Here is a 20,535-nt window from a genome sequence, read left to right as displayed (position 1 = left end):
TCTACAAAATTTATTCGTGTGTCAATTGAAATATTCTTACGTCCTATAATTTCGTTTATTATTATTATAATGGACATTTCACTCTCCAATTATTATTGATAAGAACAACTTATAGTTTTAAAAACAGCAAACAAAAAAAATATTTCGATTGCTGTACAAACTGATTTTAATAAAATGTCGGTAAAAGTTTGCATAAAAATTAAAGAAAAAGAAATAGTTATTCTTATCAATAAATCAATACAGCACGCGTTAGACAATTCCATTTTAAAATTAAGTTTTTTTATTAAAAAATAATGTGTCTAAAGCCTAGTCCGTGAGCACGTAGAATTTTGTCCAATGACCCCTATCTACCCATCCTTATCGCTCGCGCGTAATTATATTGCTGTCGCGACTATGCGACGCGCGCCCGCAGTGAGTGTGCGAGCGCGACAGCAACATAATTAAGCGCGAGCGATAAGGATGGGTAGCTTGGGGTCATTGGACAAAATTCTACGTGCTCACGGACCAGGCTTTAACTCCAGAAAAAAAATCCTGAATAATGTTGATCATGTTGAAGTAGGTAGCTAATGAAATTATCTATCTACGCGTTCTCTAATAAATTCAAGCAGTTTTGACAAACAGATCTGCCTATTAATTGGTCATTCCCTTATCATTCCTTTATATAAATTTTATACAAACTTAAACAAGAATAATTTCAATTTCAATCGGTGCTAATTTTGTGGCATATCGCTCTACAATTGCTCTTTACACGTTTATTCTTAACTTGTGATAGTTTGCAATTTTTCCGTTATATTTTATAGCACAAATTGAGAATACTTATTAATAATCATAACAATAATAGATTTATCTTCAACTAAGTAAAAAAAAACCCTTGTCTAAAGAGAAAGGAACGTTATTCTAGCTTATCAATGCCCACCGGAAAATGTAAATAAATGCAAGTGATAAAACTAAAGTTAGCAATTAGCAATTTCATGTGCCACCACAATCTTTGAGAATCTTTTCTAGTCTTCAAATGAGCTACTCAAATTCAAAATCTTTGTTTTCATGTAGGTAGGCCCTGTTAAGGGTTAAATACATGTATCTTAAAACATATCGGCTGGTGCGTAGAAGTACCTAAAGATACTCACGCCCGTATTCACCGATACTTGCATAAGTGAAGCAGCAAATCGAACGCACAGCGTTGAATAGAGCTCTGTGATTGGTTCATGTGTCTGTGCGTCCACGCGCACTGTGAGACCTCATAGGAATGTTTGTGAATAAGGGCGTCAGTCACACAATAATTTGTCAATACCTACAATAGAGAGAGTTTCGATCCTAGACAGCATCTCACTTATCATCACTGTGCAATTGCGGTCAAATCTCGATCGGTTGATTTTACTCTTTTGTGTACGTAATTGATGGGCTAAAAGTACTTATCTCATGTATGGTAAACATGAGGTCTTTTCAGGCCATGAGCGGAATTAGGCATAACATAGGTACTTACGTTAAACCAAATAAATACCTATTTATCTTTCTTCTTTTTTCATAAGTAAAGTTGATTTTTCTTTTCTAACGAAGATTTTGGTTTTACAGTCAGTAGACTCTCAAATAATGCAGTGGCACAAAGTAAAGCTTCAACCACACCAACGCGTGTAGCCCCCCTAGACAAAACGCACTTTTTGATCGAAAATCGAATCCGTCAAAACTCCATACAAAAAAGGGGCTTTTCGACCACTTTTCGACTGGTTTGCGATTATAATTTGCACTTTGTCTAGACCCACAGATCGCCATCGCCGCGGCGCGATCAAAGACCAATGACAGGTCGTGCGACCCATGACAGTTCGCGCGACATCCCTATGATCGCGCCCGCGAAGGCGATCTGCACGCGTTGGTGTGGTTAAAACATAATAAACTTAAACGTAAATAAACTTTAGTTACCCTTAGCTAAAACTAGCTCTGTTATCTCCTAAACATGATCAGCTGTGCCTGTGCAAGTACGTACGCGAGCGACACGTAGACGACTGGCTTCCCGTCCGGCGGCGGTTTGAACCGCGGCGCGCTGTTGCAAGCGTCCGCATCGTTGCAGGACTGCAGGCAGCCGTGGACGTATCTGTGGGGTTACGGGGTTATTGCAGGGTTTTGGGGTTACGGGGTTATTGCTGGGTTTTTGGGGGTTACGGGGTTATTGCAGGGTTTTGGCGGTTACAGGGTTTTTACGGGGATTCGGGGGTTATTCAGGGTTTTTGTAGGGTTACGGGGTTATGAAGGGGTTTTGGGACTAACGGGGTTATGCAGGGTTTTGGGGGTTACGGGTTTATTGCTAGGTTTTGGGGGTTATTCAGGGTTTTTGGGGGGTTACGGGGTCATTGCTGGGTTTTGTGGTTACGGGGTTATCCAGGGTTTTGGGGATTACAGGGTTATTTCTGGGTTTTGGGTTTTTGGGGGGTTACGGGGTTATGATACAGTGCCCATCTACATGCTACGGCACTGTTAAGGCCCGGTTTCCACCACAGCGGAGCGGAGAAGAGAGGAGATATGCAAATAATGGAATCTGATTGGTTATTCCAAACACTTCTCTGCTCCGCTCCATACCTTGGTGGAAATCGCGCCTAAGACTGGTTTTTATATTATCATAAGTGCCACACCTGTGGTCTAAATTGAATAAAATATTTTTGATTTTGATTTTTAACACTTGGACTTACTTGTCGTTGTAGTAGAACCGCCCGCAGTGGGACATTCTGATGATTTCTGTGTCTGTCGTGGCGGTCCCAGAGTCCAGGCCGCAGCCTCTCACCGTGATCGACTCTCCCGTGTCATCTGAGGAAGATTTTGAGTGTTACTTTTTATAGACCAAAGCAAATAACCTAAAGCCGTGAGCACATAGAATGTTGTCCAATGACCCCTAGCTACCCATCCTTATCGCTCGCGCATAATTATATTGCTGTCGCGACTGTGCGACTGGCACCCGCAGTGAGTGTGCGAGCGCGATAGCAACATAATTACGCGCGAGCAATAAGGATGGGTAGCTTGGGGTCATTGGACAAAATTCTACGTGCTCACGGACCAGACTATAGGTATTTCAATCTTAAGCCGAAATATTAACCTTCTGTTACAATGTTTAGCCACTTTTAACGTTTGGACGCATCTTTATCAGTAAAAATACAAAACAAATAATCCAAAATCTCAATTGTTTACTTCGTTCCGGGCTGTTATTGTAATATTAATTTATGCATCACTTACGGGACTAACAACCGTACTATTTACAAACGATGCTTGCATAAGTGACGCAGCAAATCGAACGCACAGCGTTGAATAGAGCTCTGTGATTGGTTCGTGTGTTACCCTGTACGTCCACGCGCACTGTAAGACCTCATAGTAATGTTTTTGAATACGGATGTTTATTCCCACCACGGCAAATCAGGAGTGCTCTCAGGATAGCCAGGATCTCAGCTTGGCTTCCGATGAAACCAAACCAGTGAAGGTTAAGTAGGTAGTCCCGGCTCCCGGAGGATAGCTAACTGTCGTGGAAGGAATAATCAGAAGAATATGGGAGGAGACAGACGCGCGTCACTTACTAAAGTTGCCACCCGGTACGAAGTAAACGATTGTGGATTCAGATTTTGAAGTCTTTACAAAGGGGTAGTAACTCACCAAAGACCCCAGCGATCTTGATGCAGGACGTAGCAGGGAACAACCCGTCCCGTCCCTTCCTGCCACCCATGCAGGGTGCCTCTAGCATCTGCAGCGAGTGATTATTGTGGAAGGGGTCGTCACACGCTGGGAAGTTGCCGTTCATTGACACGCATTTGAAGCAGTCGATGCTATGTGCTGTGGACAAGGCAGGGATCATCAGTTCATTTGATCTTGATGCTGTATGCTGTGGACAAGGATCATCAGGTCATATGATCTCCCAAACCAGATGCAAATGAAGAATTTAACCTACACGGACCTGAAGAAGGAGTACAGGACCCAGATAGGTAGGTAGAGCGAGGAGGGGCAGACTGACCTCGAGGGGACGCTGACCTAGGGAAAGTGGTGTAGCAGGGGGATTAGGAGGGTTGACTCAAGGGAGGCAACGCCCCCTCTCTTAGACACTTGAAAAAAACATAGGGTAGCTGCCCTCTAGTGTATCATTTTTTTTCAGTTCCCCCGCACTTATATACTAAGAACGAAACAGCAGGCTGCTCAAAGGCTTTCTAATTTCCCGAATCAGCTGCTGGGTCTTCCCTTCCTACTGCCTAAGCATAAATGGATTTCTTCCTACATAGATTCCTAAGTAATAATAGTAGAGGCAGGGAGCCCATGCAGGGCGCCTCCAGCATCCATTGCATCTGCAGCGAATAGTTATTGTGGAGGGGATCGTCGCACGCCGTTCATAGACACGCATTTGAATCAATCGATGCTATGTGCTGTGGAGAAGATTCGATTGCTGAGTACTTAAATGGATAGCTAATCAGGTGGACAGTCTAGAATACTGGAGCCGCTTGGCTCTGAAGCATCGTTCTGCATCGACGACGCGCACTTGAAGCACTCTATGCCACGCGGTTTGGAGAGGTCATTTAGTAGACTGCAGCAGGAGCATTATGTACACACTAATTCAACAGAGACCAGTTTCTGAGCTAAGCCATCTGGCCCAGGGTAGGGGCGGTCGTGGAGTCTAGGCCTCCTGACCAGGGGGGGAGCAGTCTGTTCCAGATCAGACTTTCAGGCAGAGTCCCCCTATTCTTAGTGATTTCCCGGATCAGCTGCTGGGAACAGTCCGTGTTAGGGAACAGCCTTGGAAAACGCCGGAGGTTGAAACTCACCAACAGAGATCCACGAGAAAAATACAGCAACTGCCAACAATATGCTTCTTCGCTGACTGCCATTTGTGCCCATACTTCGTATCTGAAATAATTAACAAGGATGTAGTAAGTAATCCACCCACAATGGAAATCGACGATCTCATAAAGGTAGCAGGAAGGCGCTGGATGCATGCCGCCACCAACCAGCCATTGTGCATTGTGGAAATCATTTGGGGAGGCCTATGTTTAACAGTGGACGTCCTGTGGCTGAAAAGATCATGATGATGATAATGAGGTAAGTAATTAGACTATAAAACAAAGCTCATTGAAAGAATAATTTTGTTTGAGCCCATAGCTTTTTTTAACCAACTGTATCAGAAGGAGTGTTATTACCCAGATTGCCAGAAGGATGGTTATGTTTTTGGATAAGTTTTCTTTCTTTCGTAGGTACAAGCTTTGCTTTGGGTCTAGATACAGCTTAGTTATCACATCACACTAATATTATAAAGACGAAAGTTTATGAGTGTGTATGTTTGTTACTTCTTCACGCCTAACGGCTAGAGCGATTTTAATAAAATTTAATATGGAGTTAGGACACCCTGGATTAACACATAGGTTATCTTTTACCGCGGGTAACACCGCGGGGCAAAGCTAGTATAAATAAATATCCAAGGATTTCTTAAAATGTTGAAAGGTTACCACAACCTTCGTACATGGTGTCAAATTACTAATGTGCGACTGAAAATCGATGACCTATTTTTATGTTTGGTACACCTAATCAAGGATATTGTATGATATTGTGTACATCCGATCCGCCATTTTGATTGTTTACCCAATTAATTGATGTTCATTAACCGACTGCGGAAAAGAAGGTTCCATATTTAACCATGGTTTTTAAAAATGATAAATGATACTTCAGGCATTAATAACTAGCTATCCTCCTCATGTTATTTTTTAAAGATTATTAGAAATTTGTATTGCACAAATTACTAATAGTCCCGTTAGCCCCTCGTGGTAAGCTCAATAAGCTTGTGTTACGAAGAGTGGGCTCACCACAATACTCGTAGTTGAGCAGCGGTGGGATTCGAACCCGCGTTCCTCGGATCTCGAGTCGGCCAGTCCGACCCCTTCACCGTTCGGCTATCGTAGCTATAAATAATGTAGGTAGTTAATAGGGGAATGTGTGGTTCTGACTGAGTAATAATATTAATAAATAACAATTTTCTAGGTGACTACCCAGGCCTCCCTATTCAGGCTGGCCAGTGCGGAGAGTAGGTACTTAAAAAACTTACTAATAGGCATTGGAGAATAATAATGTTACCTACCTCAATACTCAATACTCAATATGTTTATTGCTTCCATAATACATAGTAGGTAATATAGGTGTTACAGTGTGATAATACAGTTAATTATGGACCCTGTTGGGCGCTGCAATTTAAAATATAAAATATAAGAGAGGAGGCTTTTTTAATTATTAGATTAATAGACTCATCTTATTTTATCATCTAGATATTCTTTTATAGTGTAATAACATTTTGTACTTAAAAGCTCTTTTAGTTCTTTTGAGAATTTGTTATCATTATTTTCTTTCAATAGATAATTGGGCAATTTATTATAGATCTTTATGGCCATATTATAAGTACTTGAAGAGGATAAATTTAGGCGGATGGTTGGTATCATTAACTTATTTTTATTTCTTAAATGGTATTGTGGACATGATTCTTCACGTTTTGTAAAAAACTCAAAGTGGGAACGGACAAAATTACAAATATTTAAAATATAAATACAAGGCAAGGGCAATATTTTGTACTTTTGAAAGTAAGGCTTACAACTGTCTCTGGGCTTAATATTGGCTAATATACGGATTAGTTTTTTTTTGTTTGATGAATAGTGAGGGAGCGTCGGTGCTATTGCCCCATAGGATAATCCCATAATTTAGCCAGGCGTAGCCGTAGGCATAATAGGTCACAAGCGCTGTTTCTAAATTAGTTGTTTTTTTAACCTCTCGAAGAGCGTATGCAAAGCTTGATAGTTTGGACTTAATTTTTTGTATATGTATCTTCCAATTTAAGTGTGTATCTATTGTTAAACCGAGTAAACTAAAATCTTTAACTTGTTCCATTTTAATGTTGTTAAAATTATAGTTAAGGGTAAGTGGTGTCTTTTGGTGCGGATTAAAGGTCATGAGTTTAGTTTTTTCAAAGTTAATTTCCAGATTAACCTACTTCATAGTATGTCATAGATACCTACTGCGTTTGTGCCTCTGGTAAATATCATGGTACCTAGGTATCATTTATTTGCATACTGATACCTAATATACAGTGAAGATTAATTAATAACCTGAAAATGACGTTGAAAATAATGATCTGTGGTTGTTTATACGAATAAACCAACGTTAGCCACTGTTTACACACAAACCAGAGTTCTGAGTAGACTGTGAACTACAAAAGACTAACTACCTAGTTTGTAAACATAATAAGATGAAAATAAAATAGGTAAATCTATTTATAAACTAGCGGCAGCCCGGGATTTCTACGCGTGGACCCCGTTTTACCCCCTTAGGGGTGAAGTTTCGAGTTTTAGGGTTTCCCGGAAATTATTCGAACTTTTCTCGCCGTAAAAACCATTCTTGGACTTTAAAGAACATAAAAAAAAATTGGTGAAATTGGTCCAGGCGCTGTTGAGTTATGCGCTTACCAACACATTTTGGGATTCATTTATAGAAGAACAAACATCCTAACTTATTACTCGACAGATTTTGTAGAAGAATTTTGCTGACTAAAGTTCTTTGCGTTCGTTCGTTTCTTCCCTTCAGGTTTCAACCAAAGACTGTGGACAGCGGGATAAAGGCTTTCCCCAAGGATTTTCTCATCTAACCCAAAAATCTGATAAATGCGCGTCGGATTTGGTCACCAAGGGTTCCGTATTCTATGGTGTTTGTAACAAAACTCAAAACACATCCTTCATTTATTGTCTTAAGATTTGCTTTTGCCCACGATGCGACGTCGGCTCGTGTGTTATTTAGCTAATTTTAAATTAAAAATTGGGAAGTCATATTTATTTTTCAACAAAGTTATTATAGTCTCTAGAACTGGCTCTTTGCATGTCTCCAATGTCTCCTATATTACTTACGTAGGTATAACATTTAAAAGACTGCACTAAAGTCTCTCATTAGCCGCTTTCTCATTGTTAAGAGCCGTTTTATTGTGTAGTGTGTAGAGTATGAAAAAACATACGAGATGCTTTCGTTAATATTAATGGGCCTTTTCTGTCGCTCTGGGGACAAAAAGATTTATCTATCATAATAAACGTTTATAACCGTTAATGTAGGTAGGTATGCATTTTTAGAACATCTTTATTAATTTAATCACCACCTTCCCCTTCCGCCGCCTTGGGTAGTTTGAAAGAGATCGCTCCCCAGCGATAAGACCGCTTTTAAATTTTGCTGTTTCTACTTAAATAATATAGATGGGTACTTCTCATTTACACTCAAATTTGATGGTCACACAATAATAGTTCATAAATGGTATAAGTTAGAACAATACCTTTGAAATCAGATGATAAAATATCTATTTAGCTACATACAAAATAAATTTTATCGTAATAGAAGCAAAAATAATACGAAAAAATCACATGAAACGATAAAAAACGGGGTCATTTTTCGCGTTCTCATCGTGTCACACCTTCGATTGCAATGAAACATTTGGTTACTGCATTCACAATTTTCATTCAATTTGTGTTTAGCATATACTAAAATCATCGTAATTAAATACACTTTCCACACAATAGTAAAAAAAATATCTTCTTATAATTATTTTGAATTGAGAAAGCGAAATACGTTGGTCACACGATTTTAGGTACCTAAAATTTTGAGTAATAATACAAGATTGCCGTTAAACCGAACACCAGGAACCAATCACAGTGTTCTATTCGGTTAACGTCAGTCACGCTTCGACCATTGGGGAGGTGAGATAGGTCGATCGTCGCTCCGCGAAAAAAATACGTAGCTTTTTGTGATTGTCCATAGACATACCGTCGCTTGCTTGAACAATATTTTCTACCTCTAAAATTTAAACAATTTAATTGAAACTTTGCCATTGAAAACTTAACATGTTAGACTTATTTGTGTAGTATTCGACTTGAACCGTTAAATTCAAATTTAAGGATAATTCATAAAAAACTAAAATTTTCGTCACCTTCGTGGCATCACCTTCGTGGTGTTTTATACACGAAGGTGCTTTTAGGCCACGAAAGTGATTTCTTGCTTTGGTTTATTTTAAAATATAGTGACTGGTGTTTATGTTTTTACAATATTTTAATAACTAATAAATTATACGTGGTAAAGTAGAGATCAGTACATCAATAAATAATTAAGGGCCTCGTATTTTTGTTGTCTGTCTGTATGACTGTATGTATGTCTGTATATGTGACTGTGTATCTGTTTGTAAAATAAATTTAATCTGAAGTTTGAGTTAAAAGTTGTACAACAAAAATACGAGGCCCTCTGGCCTAAATAAAAAATATATTTTTGTTGAGGGACTGATAATCAGTTAGAGTTCTTTTTTATTGAGGTACTGATAATCCGTTTTTTGCTTCTTAGCATTTCAGAATGCCACCAGTGTCACCCTTAAAACCAATTGCGTAAAATCTTGTAACTTAGTAGGTGACCTAATCGGTAAAATTTTATCTTGTATTTAAGTAGGTACCTATTTATATTATGTTATTGCTATTTATCTATGAAAATAAGACAAAATATATGTTTTATAAACACTTAAGAGTCTTAAGAGTCATTTACAGTGGTAAAGTTTGAAAAAATTATTGCTGTGAAGTACAGAATCACTTTCGTGGCATCAAAAAATTCAAAACGTTAAATCTTCCAAACGAGACTCACTATTTGACTGATTTACTGAGAATACAATCTTCACATCAAGCGCTACAATTTTTGTTTACAAAAAGTTGAAATAAGTTAGAAATAAAATTCGCCACGAAGGTGACGATGAGAACCGTGGCGATGAGAAATACCCGGGTACTTCTCATTTACACTCAAATTTGATGGTCACACGATAATAGTTCATAAACGGTATAAGTTAGAACAATAACTTTGAAATCAGATGATAAAATATCTATTTAGCTACATACAAAATAAATTTTATCGTAATAGAAGCAAAAATAATACGAAAAAATCACATGGAACGATAAAAAACGGGGTCATTTTTCGCGTTCTCATCGTGTCACACCTTCGGTTGCAATGAAACATTTTGTTACTGCATTCACAATTTTCATTCAATTTGTGTGTAGCATATACTAAAATCATCGTTATTAAATATACTTTCCACATAATAGTCAAATAAATATCTTCTTATAATTATTTTGAATTGAGAAAGCGAAATACGTTGGTCACACGATTTTAGGTACCTAAAATTTTGAGTAATGATACAAGATTGTCGTTAAACCGAACACCAGCAACCAATCACAGCGTTCTATTCGGTTAATGTCAGTCGCGCTTCGACCATTGGGGAGGTGAGATAGGTCGATCGTCGCTCCGTGAAAAAAATACGTAACTTTTTGTGATTATCCATAAACTTACCGACGCTTGCTTGAACAATATTTTCTACCTCTAAAATTTAAACAATTTAATTGAAACTGTGCCATTGAAAACTTAACATGTTAGACTTATTTGTGTAGTATTCGACTTGAACCGTTAAATTCAAATTTAAGGATAATTCATAAAAAACTAAAATTTTCGTCACCTTCGTGGCATCACCTTCGTGGTGTTTTATACACGAAGGTGATTTTAGGCCACGAAAGTGATTTTTTGCTTTGGTTTATTTTAAAATATAGTGACTGGTGTTTATGTTTTTACAATATTTTAATAACTAATAAATTATACGTGGTAAGTAGAGATCAGTACATCAATAAATAAATAAGGGCCTCGTTTTTTTGTTGTCTATGTATGACTGTATGTATGTCTGTATATGTGACTGTGTATCTGTTTGTAAGATAAATTTAATCTGAAATTTGAGTTAAAAGTTGTACAACAAAAATACGAGGCCCTCTGGCCTAAATAAAAAATATATTTTTGTTGATTGACTGATAAATGTTCATGTGGCATCTCTCATATCAGACCGGGAAGGCCAGGAGTCTTCCGAAGTATGGGGAACGCTTGGCTCATTTCGGACTGCACAGCTTGCAAGATCGCAGACAACTCTTGGATTAGATAACTACTTCTGCACAAGATCGTAAACGGCGTGGTGGACTGTCCAAAGTTTTTGGAATCCATCAACCTAAATGCCCCTTTCAAGTTACCTCGATGCGCAAGATACGTACCCTTTTTAGTGCAGGGTTCCAAAAGCAACCTGGGTCACCATGCCACCATGAATAGGCTTCAGTTAAAACCAATTGCGTAGAATCTTGTAACTTAGTAGGTGACGTAATCAGTAAAATTTTATCTTGTAATTAAGTAGGTACCTATTTATATTATGTTATTGCTATTTATCTGTGAAAATAAGACAAAATATATGTTTTATAAACACTTAAGAGTTATTTACAGTAGTAAAGTTTGAAAAAAATATTGCTGTGAAGTACAGAATCACTTTCGTGGCATCAAAAAATTCAAAACGTTAAAGCTTCCAAACGAGACTCACTATTTGACTGATTTATTGAGAATACAATCTTCACATCAAGCGCTACAATTTTTGTTTACAAAAAGTTGGATTAAGTTAGAAATAAAATTCGCCACGAAGGTGACGATGAGAACCGTGGCGATGAGAAATACCCACCCAGATCTATTAAATATGTACTTAAACTATACTGGTCCGATTCAGTTGGACTGAGCTTATTATAGAAGAAGACTAAATAACCATCACGTTAAGACTAATTTTGCAGAGCTTTAGCAGCTTACGTGAAAAATCTTGCGAAATCGGGAAAAAATATTCAAACGATTTTCCCGCGTAAGAAGTTACGGGCACAGCTAGTCTAGTTATAGATTTACCCCCTTACTAATAAAACCACAGAATAATAATAAGTATGATAAAACTTACACGCTCGTTGATCAGTGTTTTAAATTGACGTTTAGTATGGAAATGTCATTTTAAAACAGTGATCAACAACCGTGTAACTTTTTATTAGTAAGGGGGTTAGTTACTATCGGCACAGAATAATAATAATAAATCGGTAGGTATACTGAATGAATAATCGTGCGTCACGATTTTCATACGTCACGTTATAAATCCGTCTGATAATCAGAATCAATCAACAAAGTTATTTTTAAACGCTCCCAAAGGTTTTGAAGAATGTGTTTATATCAATGAGTTCCTAAATAAATAACTGGGTAAATGAGCCATCAACACTTGATAAGTAGGTCGTATTACAAAACGATAAAAACTCGATTCAATCTTAGTTTAGCTTCCTGTGATTGATCTAGTATTGGAATTCAGATAGTCTAAAGCAGGGGTTCCAGAAAATAATTTGGTTACTGCTCACTTTGAGAATGAACTATTTTATAGCGCCCCCATTTTTTCAGCTATTTAAAAACCACGAAAATATTACGAACTAAAATCGCTAACATAGCCCAACGCTAGCTCGCTAATCAAGCTGCGGCCAATGGGGAGGCAAGGTTCTGGAGTGAAGTGCCGGAAAGCGCAGCGTAGAACGTCCCCCACGACGACCTCATAAGGGTAGAAGGCGCTGGATGCAGGCCGCCACCAACCGGCCATTGTGGAAATCATTGGGGGAGGCCTATGTTCAGCAGTAGACGTCTTATGGCTGAAATGATGATAAGAGATGAAATTTCAAATAGCGCCCTAAGCCTCAGGCCTCTACAAAACGCCTCGATCTTTTTTGGGCCTCTCACCAACCCCCTTTAGGTCTGCAGCACCCACAAGGGGGCGTTATTGCCCACTTTGGGTAAGTTGGTCTAAAACATTTCTATAAGTATGTTTAAAATTTTGAGTTTTGAGCACTCTTCTGTAAGCTTTTACCTAAGTCCGGGTCTGTTAAAGCCTGTAACTACTTTCAGGGCCCTCTTTCCCACTGGGCTGCACTCTGGTCCTGTGTCTAGGGCCCTGAGATCGAAGGGAACCAGAAATCGATTATCAAGGAGACCCCATCTCGTCTGCTCTCAAAAACTGAACTAGATAACAACCAAAAGTTGTAGGTGAATAGGTATTGAAACGAAAAGAACTTGATCCTCAAATGCCTATGCCCACTACTTTTAGAAATTAAGTAGGTACTTAGGTAGAGTTAAGAGCTTCGTTCAGTGAGCTTTGTCCCAAATCACTTTTGTAAATCGTATTACCTGTCAATTTCATCCAAAGTTCATTCAGAAACATTTCTGAATTGAATAAATAAATAATATTATTTACTTAATCAATCAAAACATAAAAATATTTAGTAACTTTATCGTCATTTCTTGAATAGTAGTAAACTTCAATAAGTAATTCCGAGATTAAGATTTCACAATCCAAACAATAAAAATAGAAATGATTAAGTATCACGATAAATAAATAACTAAAAACAATCTCCCCAAAGAATATTACTTACACAACACTATAACTTACCTGTGTTTTAATTTACGTAAACCCTTCAGGTACAGCGATCAAATCAATACACCACACAATAATTTTACACGAAATACGCACAGTAGTTCAAAAAACGTCCAAAAATACTATGTAAGCAATCGACCAAAAATACAGTGCCTAAAACAGCGTAGGATTTATAAAGTTCTACAAAAAGCTTTATACTAAATACTTAGGTCATGGTTTTCATGAACGTGTTACAAGCTTTCGCTAGAATATCGACTGAAACCGGAAGCCAATGGAGCTTTCAGGCGGTGTTGCCATTTGAGTGCTTTTTATCACCCATATTTCGGGGTGACTTGTAGGGAAATGTTGCCAGTAAATGCAAAGTTACATGATTGTAAGAAAATTAATCGCAAAATGTGTTGGTAAGCGCATATAAACTCAACAAAGCCTGGACCAATTTTATCAAATGTTTTTTTTAATGTTCGTTGAAGTCCAAGGATGGTTTTTACTACGAGAAAAATTCGAATAATTTCCGAGCAATATTCAACCGCTAAGGGGGTAAAACGGGGTCCACGTCTACCAAGTCGCAAATACAAGTTTATCAAAATAAGACTATCGTGTGGGCAGCGATAACAGTACGAGTGCGTCAATCCACACTATGTAGAGAGGCTTTTTATCGTGTTGCGACAGTCACGACGACTTATTTTAGGCACTTAATTAAACCGAAAAGCAACTTGTTTATTTAGGTTTAAATTACCTATCACCGAAAATCACCTTTATTTCGGTAATAGAACAGTGAACATTATAATGTTCGAATTTTTAGATCGAAATCTTCTATAATTAATAAAAATGAGTTGCTGTTCGATAAGCCCGCTAAAACTCTAGAATCGCTGGACTGATTTCGCTGATTTTGGTTTTTAAATAATTGTTGTAGTCCAGGGAAGGTATAAACGATGAGAAAACATGGGAAAAATTACGATTTGATTTCCACGTGTACAAAATCCCGGGCACAGCTAGTTCATAAATAAAATCGGAATCTTTTTGCATGTAGATTGTATTGTAAGTAATATAAGATTTAAAAAAAGAAGTCTGTTGGTGGATGCATTAGTTTAGCTGTTTAATTACAATATAGAGACAAGTAAATAATATAAAAGCATTTATTTCTTTCTCTCACAATCCAATGTAAATACAAATATTGCTATGCACTATTACTATCTGAAGAGGGTAAGATTGTGAGAGAAATGTCTGAACTAGGCCAGAAGCCTATATTACAGAGCACCATTACTCTCCTCTCTTGATAATGACTAAAACTCTTACAACAGTTTAAAATTTCATTTATTTTCTATACAACAGTCAGAAGATATTATTTCTTAATATTTACAAATTCAAACTTAACAACATTGATCACATATTTACAGTTATTATTAAAACTTAACATTTTATATGGTTCATACAGCTTCAGGATGCTATCTTCAGAAATTGTTTCACTTGTCATGTGGCATTTATTGATAAAAATCATAAAATTATCATCTTTTGTGTCCATAGCCTCAAGTAGGTAGCAACCATATTTGAAATGAATCTTGCAAATCCTAAACCCAAGAAACTCTCCTTTTGGAATGAAAAAATTTGAATTTGCCGCCAAAAACTTCTCATGATGCCAGAGAGAAATACTGGCCGCTTGCTTTTTCACTAAAGAGTTCAACCTGTAGGATAGACCATCCTTTTTGTAGCGAATCTTTTTTTCTTTTTTATTTGTGGTTACTTCTATCTCTGGCTTCATAGACTCTGTACTACTTTTTGATACTACTTGAGTCGTTATGGTTAGTATTTCGATGTCGTCGCTACTTCTTGAGTTGTTTTTCGGAGTTGATACTTCACTGATTGTGTTTTGAGATGCATTCTCCGAACTGAAATGACAGTCGAAGTAGCTTTTGACTTTCTTAGCTAGGTCTGTGCTTGAAGTCTTCAACATTGATACACTTTCATCCAAATTAAGTTTTCTTGGTGTGTTTTCAAAATTACTGCTCTGCTGTGTTTCTAAAATCTCAATTTCATCTGTATTATCAAATTTTACACTTTTTTGACTTGACAATTCACATTTTATTGATTGAAGTTCACTATTTTCTTCTTTACGTTGATCTTTCTCAGATTTTTCCTGTGTGGTAACTTTATTACTTATTTTTCTTCGGTCTAAACAATAGTTATTATTATTTGTAGCTAATGATTTACTTTTATGTGTTTCTGTAGTCTTTTCAGAGATGTTGTTCTTGTTTTCAAATAGGTTCTTGCGTACATTTGGGGATATTTTTGGCGATGCTGCTTTCAGGACTAAGATTGGACTTGTTAACACTTTTGACCGGTTTTCGAATGATTTTGTCGTAATAATGGAAGAGACGTCGATATTCTTACATTGATAAGGCGGGAAATACTGAGTAGATCCTAAAATTGGCGATTTGGCACCCGAAATTTCTTTTTTACTTTTGATTATGGGATCCTCAATTTCAACTTTGATTGATGGTTTTTTAGCATCTTTATTCACATCTACGATGGTTACATCTAAGTTAGAGATATTTTTTGGCACTGTTTGCTTGCGTTTTCGTTTAATGCTTCTCCCATGGACCTATAAAAAAAGGCGGACGGAACTCGCGCTACAACAAAACTGTGACGCAAAATTTTGGCGTTTGTCTATTGTGTGAGTGAATTTAGGGATGCCATGTTAGCCAAAACATTTTACCCATTTATCTTAAGAAAAACATAGATGGGCAGATATGTTACTTGGAAATGTAGACGGAATTATATCGTGCCATTTGAAAAGGATGAAAGATGAATACGTTGAGGTAGATGCGAAATTTTCAAATTTTCTTACTTTGTTTGCAAGTCAGTGTCAGGTACGATTCACGCAGTTACAAATTATCAATCTTGTGTACCTACGTAATCATAATCTTATGTATCATCAATATTATTATCTCTGTTAGATTTTAACATACAACCTGACACGGACTTGCAAAAATATAAGAAAATTTGAATTTCGCAGTTCCACGCCCTTGGGAAGGATCAAATCTGCCTACGAAAATATATCCCATTAAAACACAGTTATTATGATACATTATTTTATTTCAATAGTATGCGTAATAAACACCTAAAAAGTATTAAAATTATAGATTTCCCACTTTTCGGGTAATTTTCCCACGTAAATAACTGAGAACACTGGCCTTTGACGTATTATTTTGTCGGGTGATTGACGTTTGATTTTAATATTTTAATGTTTATAAAATCGGGGAAATAAGTGATTAGATTATTAGTTTACCTGTGAAATGTGATTCCTTGATTTTTGTTCGTTCGATCAGAACGGTTTTTACACAATTTCACCACGCAAGACATGTCGTATTTGTGTTTTTTTTTCGCCGCGTAAATGTGTCAACTGTGTGAAGTTTGCACTCGAAGTGGTGTATCAGGGTATGAATGTGTGCGTGCCGGCCTGTACGTACAGGCGAGCTGGTATATCCTAATGTCACAGTATTTTGTTGATGAGAATCCGTCCGACTTTTTTTATAGGTCCATGGCTTCTCCTATTAGTAATGTTACAAAGTTTGTCGACGTTCGGTGGATTTGTCTCGAAATCACTCGACTCGCTGGACGACCAAGTTATATCTTCAGATTGCTGACTGCTTAGCAAGTGGAACTTCTCAGCAAATAAGTTTTCTTTGTGTTTTTTCATTATTTTATTGATAAAAAGTTCACTTTGTAATTTTGGAAAACTTACAAAAATTTACGTGTCACTTTTGACAGCAATTATCTTTATGTTGGCATTATCAACTTTTTTTTTACTAGTGATGCGAATGAGATGAGAATCTAAATCATAATCTTAATTTATTAAAACAACATGAAACAATTGTATTTAAGTACTTTATGAAAGGAGTTCTAGCTGTTAAAATTTATTAATCTTTAATTTTCGGTAATAACTTTCCTAATTTTAATTACAAAACTGATTTTTATTGAAAACCATTCTAGTCAATGTTAGCGCCATCTGTAACCATATCTAGAAACTATCAAATAAGTGTTTTTATTTCACAGTTGGTACCACTTATCGCCTCGTCGACCGCCGCCATGTTATTTTGCTAACTTCACACTGGTGCGCTCTCAAAACAAATACGTGCGTCGTGGTGCGGTCCATTGTTTATAGGCCCAATCTTATTCTTGGGATCTAATTCTTGTGAGAATCCAAGTGGATTCGCTCCCTTGCGCTGTAAATCATTCATAAAAAACTCTTTTTCCACTCCCGCTGAGCGTTCAATTGAATCCTCTCGCCACGATGGAGGTCGACCGTGCCGACGAAAACGTGGCGGTGGATGAGAACGCGAAGCCGGTGGCCGCCGACGAGGGCGCAGCGGGAGACGCTACGACTTCTAATAGCGAGCGTTTGAAACGCAAAGGCAAGAAATACGCCCGCTCGAACAGCAAAGATGGTGGAGTTGCTAGTACGACTCCTTTACCCAAGTACCGCAGCTGGAAGAATAGCCGCCGACCACGCAATGGACACGGCCGGGGCTTGCCGAAAAAAGGTGAGCTTGCCGACTGAACCTTTCCCTACATTTTAAGAAACCTATAAAACATCAATAGCCGGCATATTGCGTCGATTTTTCTGGAAACTGGAACGCAGTGAACACAGGTACGGTTTACGTAACCTTTGTTTACTACGACGGAATAATAATATTATGGTTTTGCCGCATGCGTTTTAGGAGTTTCAGCTTCAAGGTCAGCCCAGATACAGGTTATGTGCGCAGTTAGTTCGCGTCTGCGGATATCAATCGAGCTGTATGTTATTTTTATACATGGCGACTGACGCCATACGAGTCTTGGCATAGGTCGTAGTTCTTGAATGACTGGTTAGGTAATTCAAAACAACTTTCATTATCGTTCGTTTTAGGCCTTGTAACCGGTATCTAGCCATAGATTAGGAGCCCTACCCTGTTCAATAGCAAATATCAATTTCCTAACCTCTTTAGCGCCTGCCTATTCAAGGTCAAGTCGTTTTGACATTAAAATGTAAACATAAATATTTATACCTCTACAAGTTGTTAAAACGCATTTTAAATTCGAATTGCCGGAAGTTTTTTATGCTAATGAGTAGAATTAGCAAATTAATTAATAAATTACATGACTACCTAACTACAGTTTTCACTGGTTCCTGAAAAAGTTTTTTGGCTGTTATCTGTCCTTTATCACTAATCTAACAACTAAATCTTGACTATCTATCAGATATCTTTGTGGCCAAAATTTATAGTTTATCCAACAGATAACTTTCTAATAACCTATCAGATACTTACAAGGAACTGATCCACTATAATTAATTAAAATAATTCTGTTCTTTTTTTGTTATAATTAGAAAAATCAATATTACTCACAGTTGAAGGATTTTTGAGATATTCCTTGTAAAAGCTTTTTGAGATATTCCAATAAGAACTTGGTAATTAAACAGCTCAATAGTACATATAGCTGCTTCAGACTAAACAATAATTTAAATCATTATAATTATTGGTACCTTATCATCCATGTTTTTGTAAATGAACAGCATCATTACATCATGAATATTATATTTATATTAATTATTAACCTTAAGGCTTAAGCTGTTGAGATAATGTTCATGTAATTAACAAATTTTTACAAACAAAAATTAAGAAATGTGAACTCTATAATGGAGGTTAAATGGGTCTATTCCTACCTCTCGTTCCCACCGCTGCAACTCCTGTGTAGCGCGGATCTACAGCTTGACCGCCAATAACCCGACCAGTGAAGGCCAAGTTTGTCCCGGGGGAAAGTTATACTGTCATTAGAACTATTATTATTATTGTCAACCAACTGCAACTAAAATTAATCAGAAGAACATGGGAGGAGTTTGTAGACATTTTATGTAGTGGAGATAGTAAAATTAATAATAATAACCATAAAATTATTATTATGACTTATTTAGGACATACAAAACCACACAGATATTTTATATTTGTTATATTTTATGCTTTTATCATTCAAAACAACTCACTTTGACTAAAATATCATGTTATCAGCTCTTATCAACTTGTACAGTTTCAAAAGAGTTCAAAATTATCTAGATAATAAAGTTAACAATTATCTGGCTAAGATTATCATTATTTGCCTAAAGTCTGATGCAACTTAAATCCAGTATGTAATCCTGTAAGCTTTACTGTGCCGCCCGCGACTTCGTACGCGTGGACCCCGTTTTACCTCCTTAGGAGTGGAGTTTCGTAAAATCCGTTCTTAGCAGATAGCCCCGTCTACACACCCTATAAGGAACCTAAGTACTAAATACCTTCATCTTTCTCAAGGCTTGAAATTAATAAAATTTATCACTCTGTGAGACTTAAGTAGTTACATATTTTATTAAACCCAATTAATTTTCCTTGTTACATGTAAACAATCATCAATTTGATTACCTATAAAATTACAATACTGTTTATTAACTAAATATTATGTTTATTTTGTGATAAGAAGTTTGATTTGATATCAAATACCTTGTTTCATAACTACTGCAATCTACTTTAATCTTTGTTTTCGAGTGCTTATCATTTTAATGCAACAGACAAAATATCAAGTGTTTGTTAGCTAACATTTATATTGTATTGAGGATGACTGAAGATCAGAAAATTTATAGATTGACCATTTATTAGCTTAGCACGAGTGGTACGGGACTATTAATTTATGCAATATGAACGTACTTATTTTAATCATCTTTAAAAAAAGGATTCTTTATGCCCTCGCCCATGGCGACTTTTTATAGCGATTCTGTCGCGCGTTGCTGTAGAAAATGCGATTAACGCGTAGCTATGATGAATGAATGATGCTGCACTACTACGAAAAGCCGCCGTGAGCGAGGGAACTTAGAGCCTAATTTCGGTCTGAAAATTAAAGGAATAAGACCGCTTTCACATTAGGGCGTCAGAAGCGCGAAGGCAGCGCGGCAGCGGCGTTTTTATAATTTGAAGACAGGCATTCGCGGTCATATAGTATGAAATTATCGGCAGCGTCTGTCGCGCTTCTAAAGTCGCCTAAATGTGAAAGCACTAAGAATTCACACGGCATAACCGCAAACAAGAGGTCATCATCATCATCATCTCAGCCATAGGACGTCCACTGCTGAACTTAGGCCTCCCCCAATGCTTTCCATGTTAGCCGGTTGGTAGCGGCCTGCGTCCAGCGCTTTCCTGCTACCTTTATGATGTCGTCGGTCTCCA

The 20,535-nt window shown here is 37.2% G+C and overlaps 2 protein-coding genes across 2 annotated transcripts in view; one reads left to right on the top strand and one right to left on the bottom strand.

The window, feature by feature from the left end:
- Positions 1-1,841: 1,841 nt before the first annotated feature.
- Positions 1,842-13,537, bottom strand: LOC135086053 (uncharacterized). The gene is made up of 5 exons (XM_063980821.1): positions 13,322-13,537; positions 4,785-4,866; positions 3,631-3,807; positions 2,682-2,796; positions 1,842-2,089 (listed from the first exon to the last, which is right to left on the bottom strand). The coding sequence occupies exons 2-5, from the start codon at positions 4,855-4,857 to the stop codon at positions 1,939-1,941; spliced, it is 516 nt and encodes a 171-aa protein (XP_063836891.1). The 5' UTR covers positions 4,858-4,866; positions 13,322-13,537; the 3' UTR covers positions 1,842-1,938.
- Positions 13,538-17,392: 3,855 nt separating this feature from the next.
- The window catches only part of LOC135085934 (programmed cell death protein 4), a 32,879-nt gene continuing 29,736 nt past the window's right edge, over positions 17,393-20,535 (top strand). Inside the window, exon 1 of the mRNA XM_063980718.1 lies at positions 17,393-17,847. Coding sequence (XP_063836788.1) covers positions 17,598-17,847 — 250 coding nt within the window. The 5' untranslated portion in view covers positions 17,393-17,597. The remainder of the gene's footprint in view (positions 17,848-20,535) is intronic.

This window comes from Ostrinia nubilalis, chromosome 30 (assembly GCF_963855985.1).
Source record: "Ostrinia nubilalis chromosome 30, ilOstNubi1.1, whole genome shotgun sequence".
Lineage (NCBI taxonomy): Eukaryota > Metazoa > Arthropoda > Insecta > Lepidoptera > Crambidae > Ostrinia > Ostrinia nubilalis.
The sequence above is the reverse complement of the archived record's forward strand: the minus strand, read 5'-3'. Positions and strand labels throughout refer to the sequence as shown.

Coding starts and splice junctions, on each gene's coding strand:
- LOC135086053 (XM_063980821.1), bottom strand. CDS start 4,857: ATGGGCACAAATGGCAGTCAGCGAAGAAGCATATTGTTGGCAGTTGCT. Junction 3,808..4,784: donor TTTCTCGTGGATCTCTGTTG/GTGAGTTTCAAC, acceptor CCTTGTCCACAG/CACATAGCATCGACTGCTTC. Junction 2,090..2,681: donor CGGTTCTACTACAACGACAA/GTAAGTCCAAGT, acceptor GTAACCCCACAG/ATACGTCCACGGCTGCCTGC.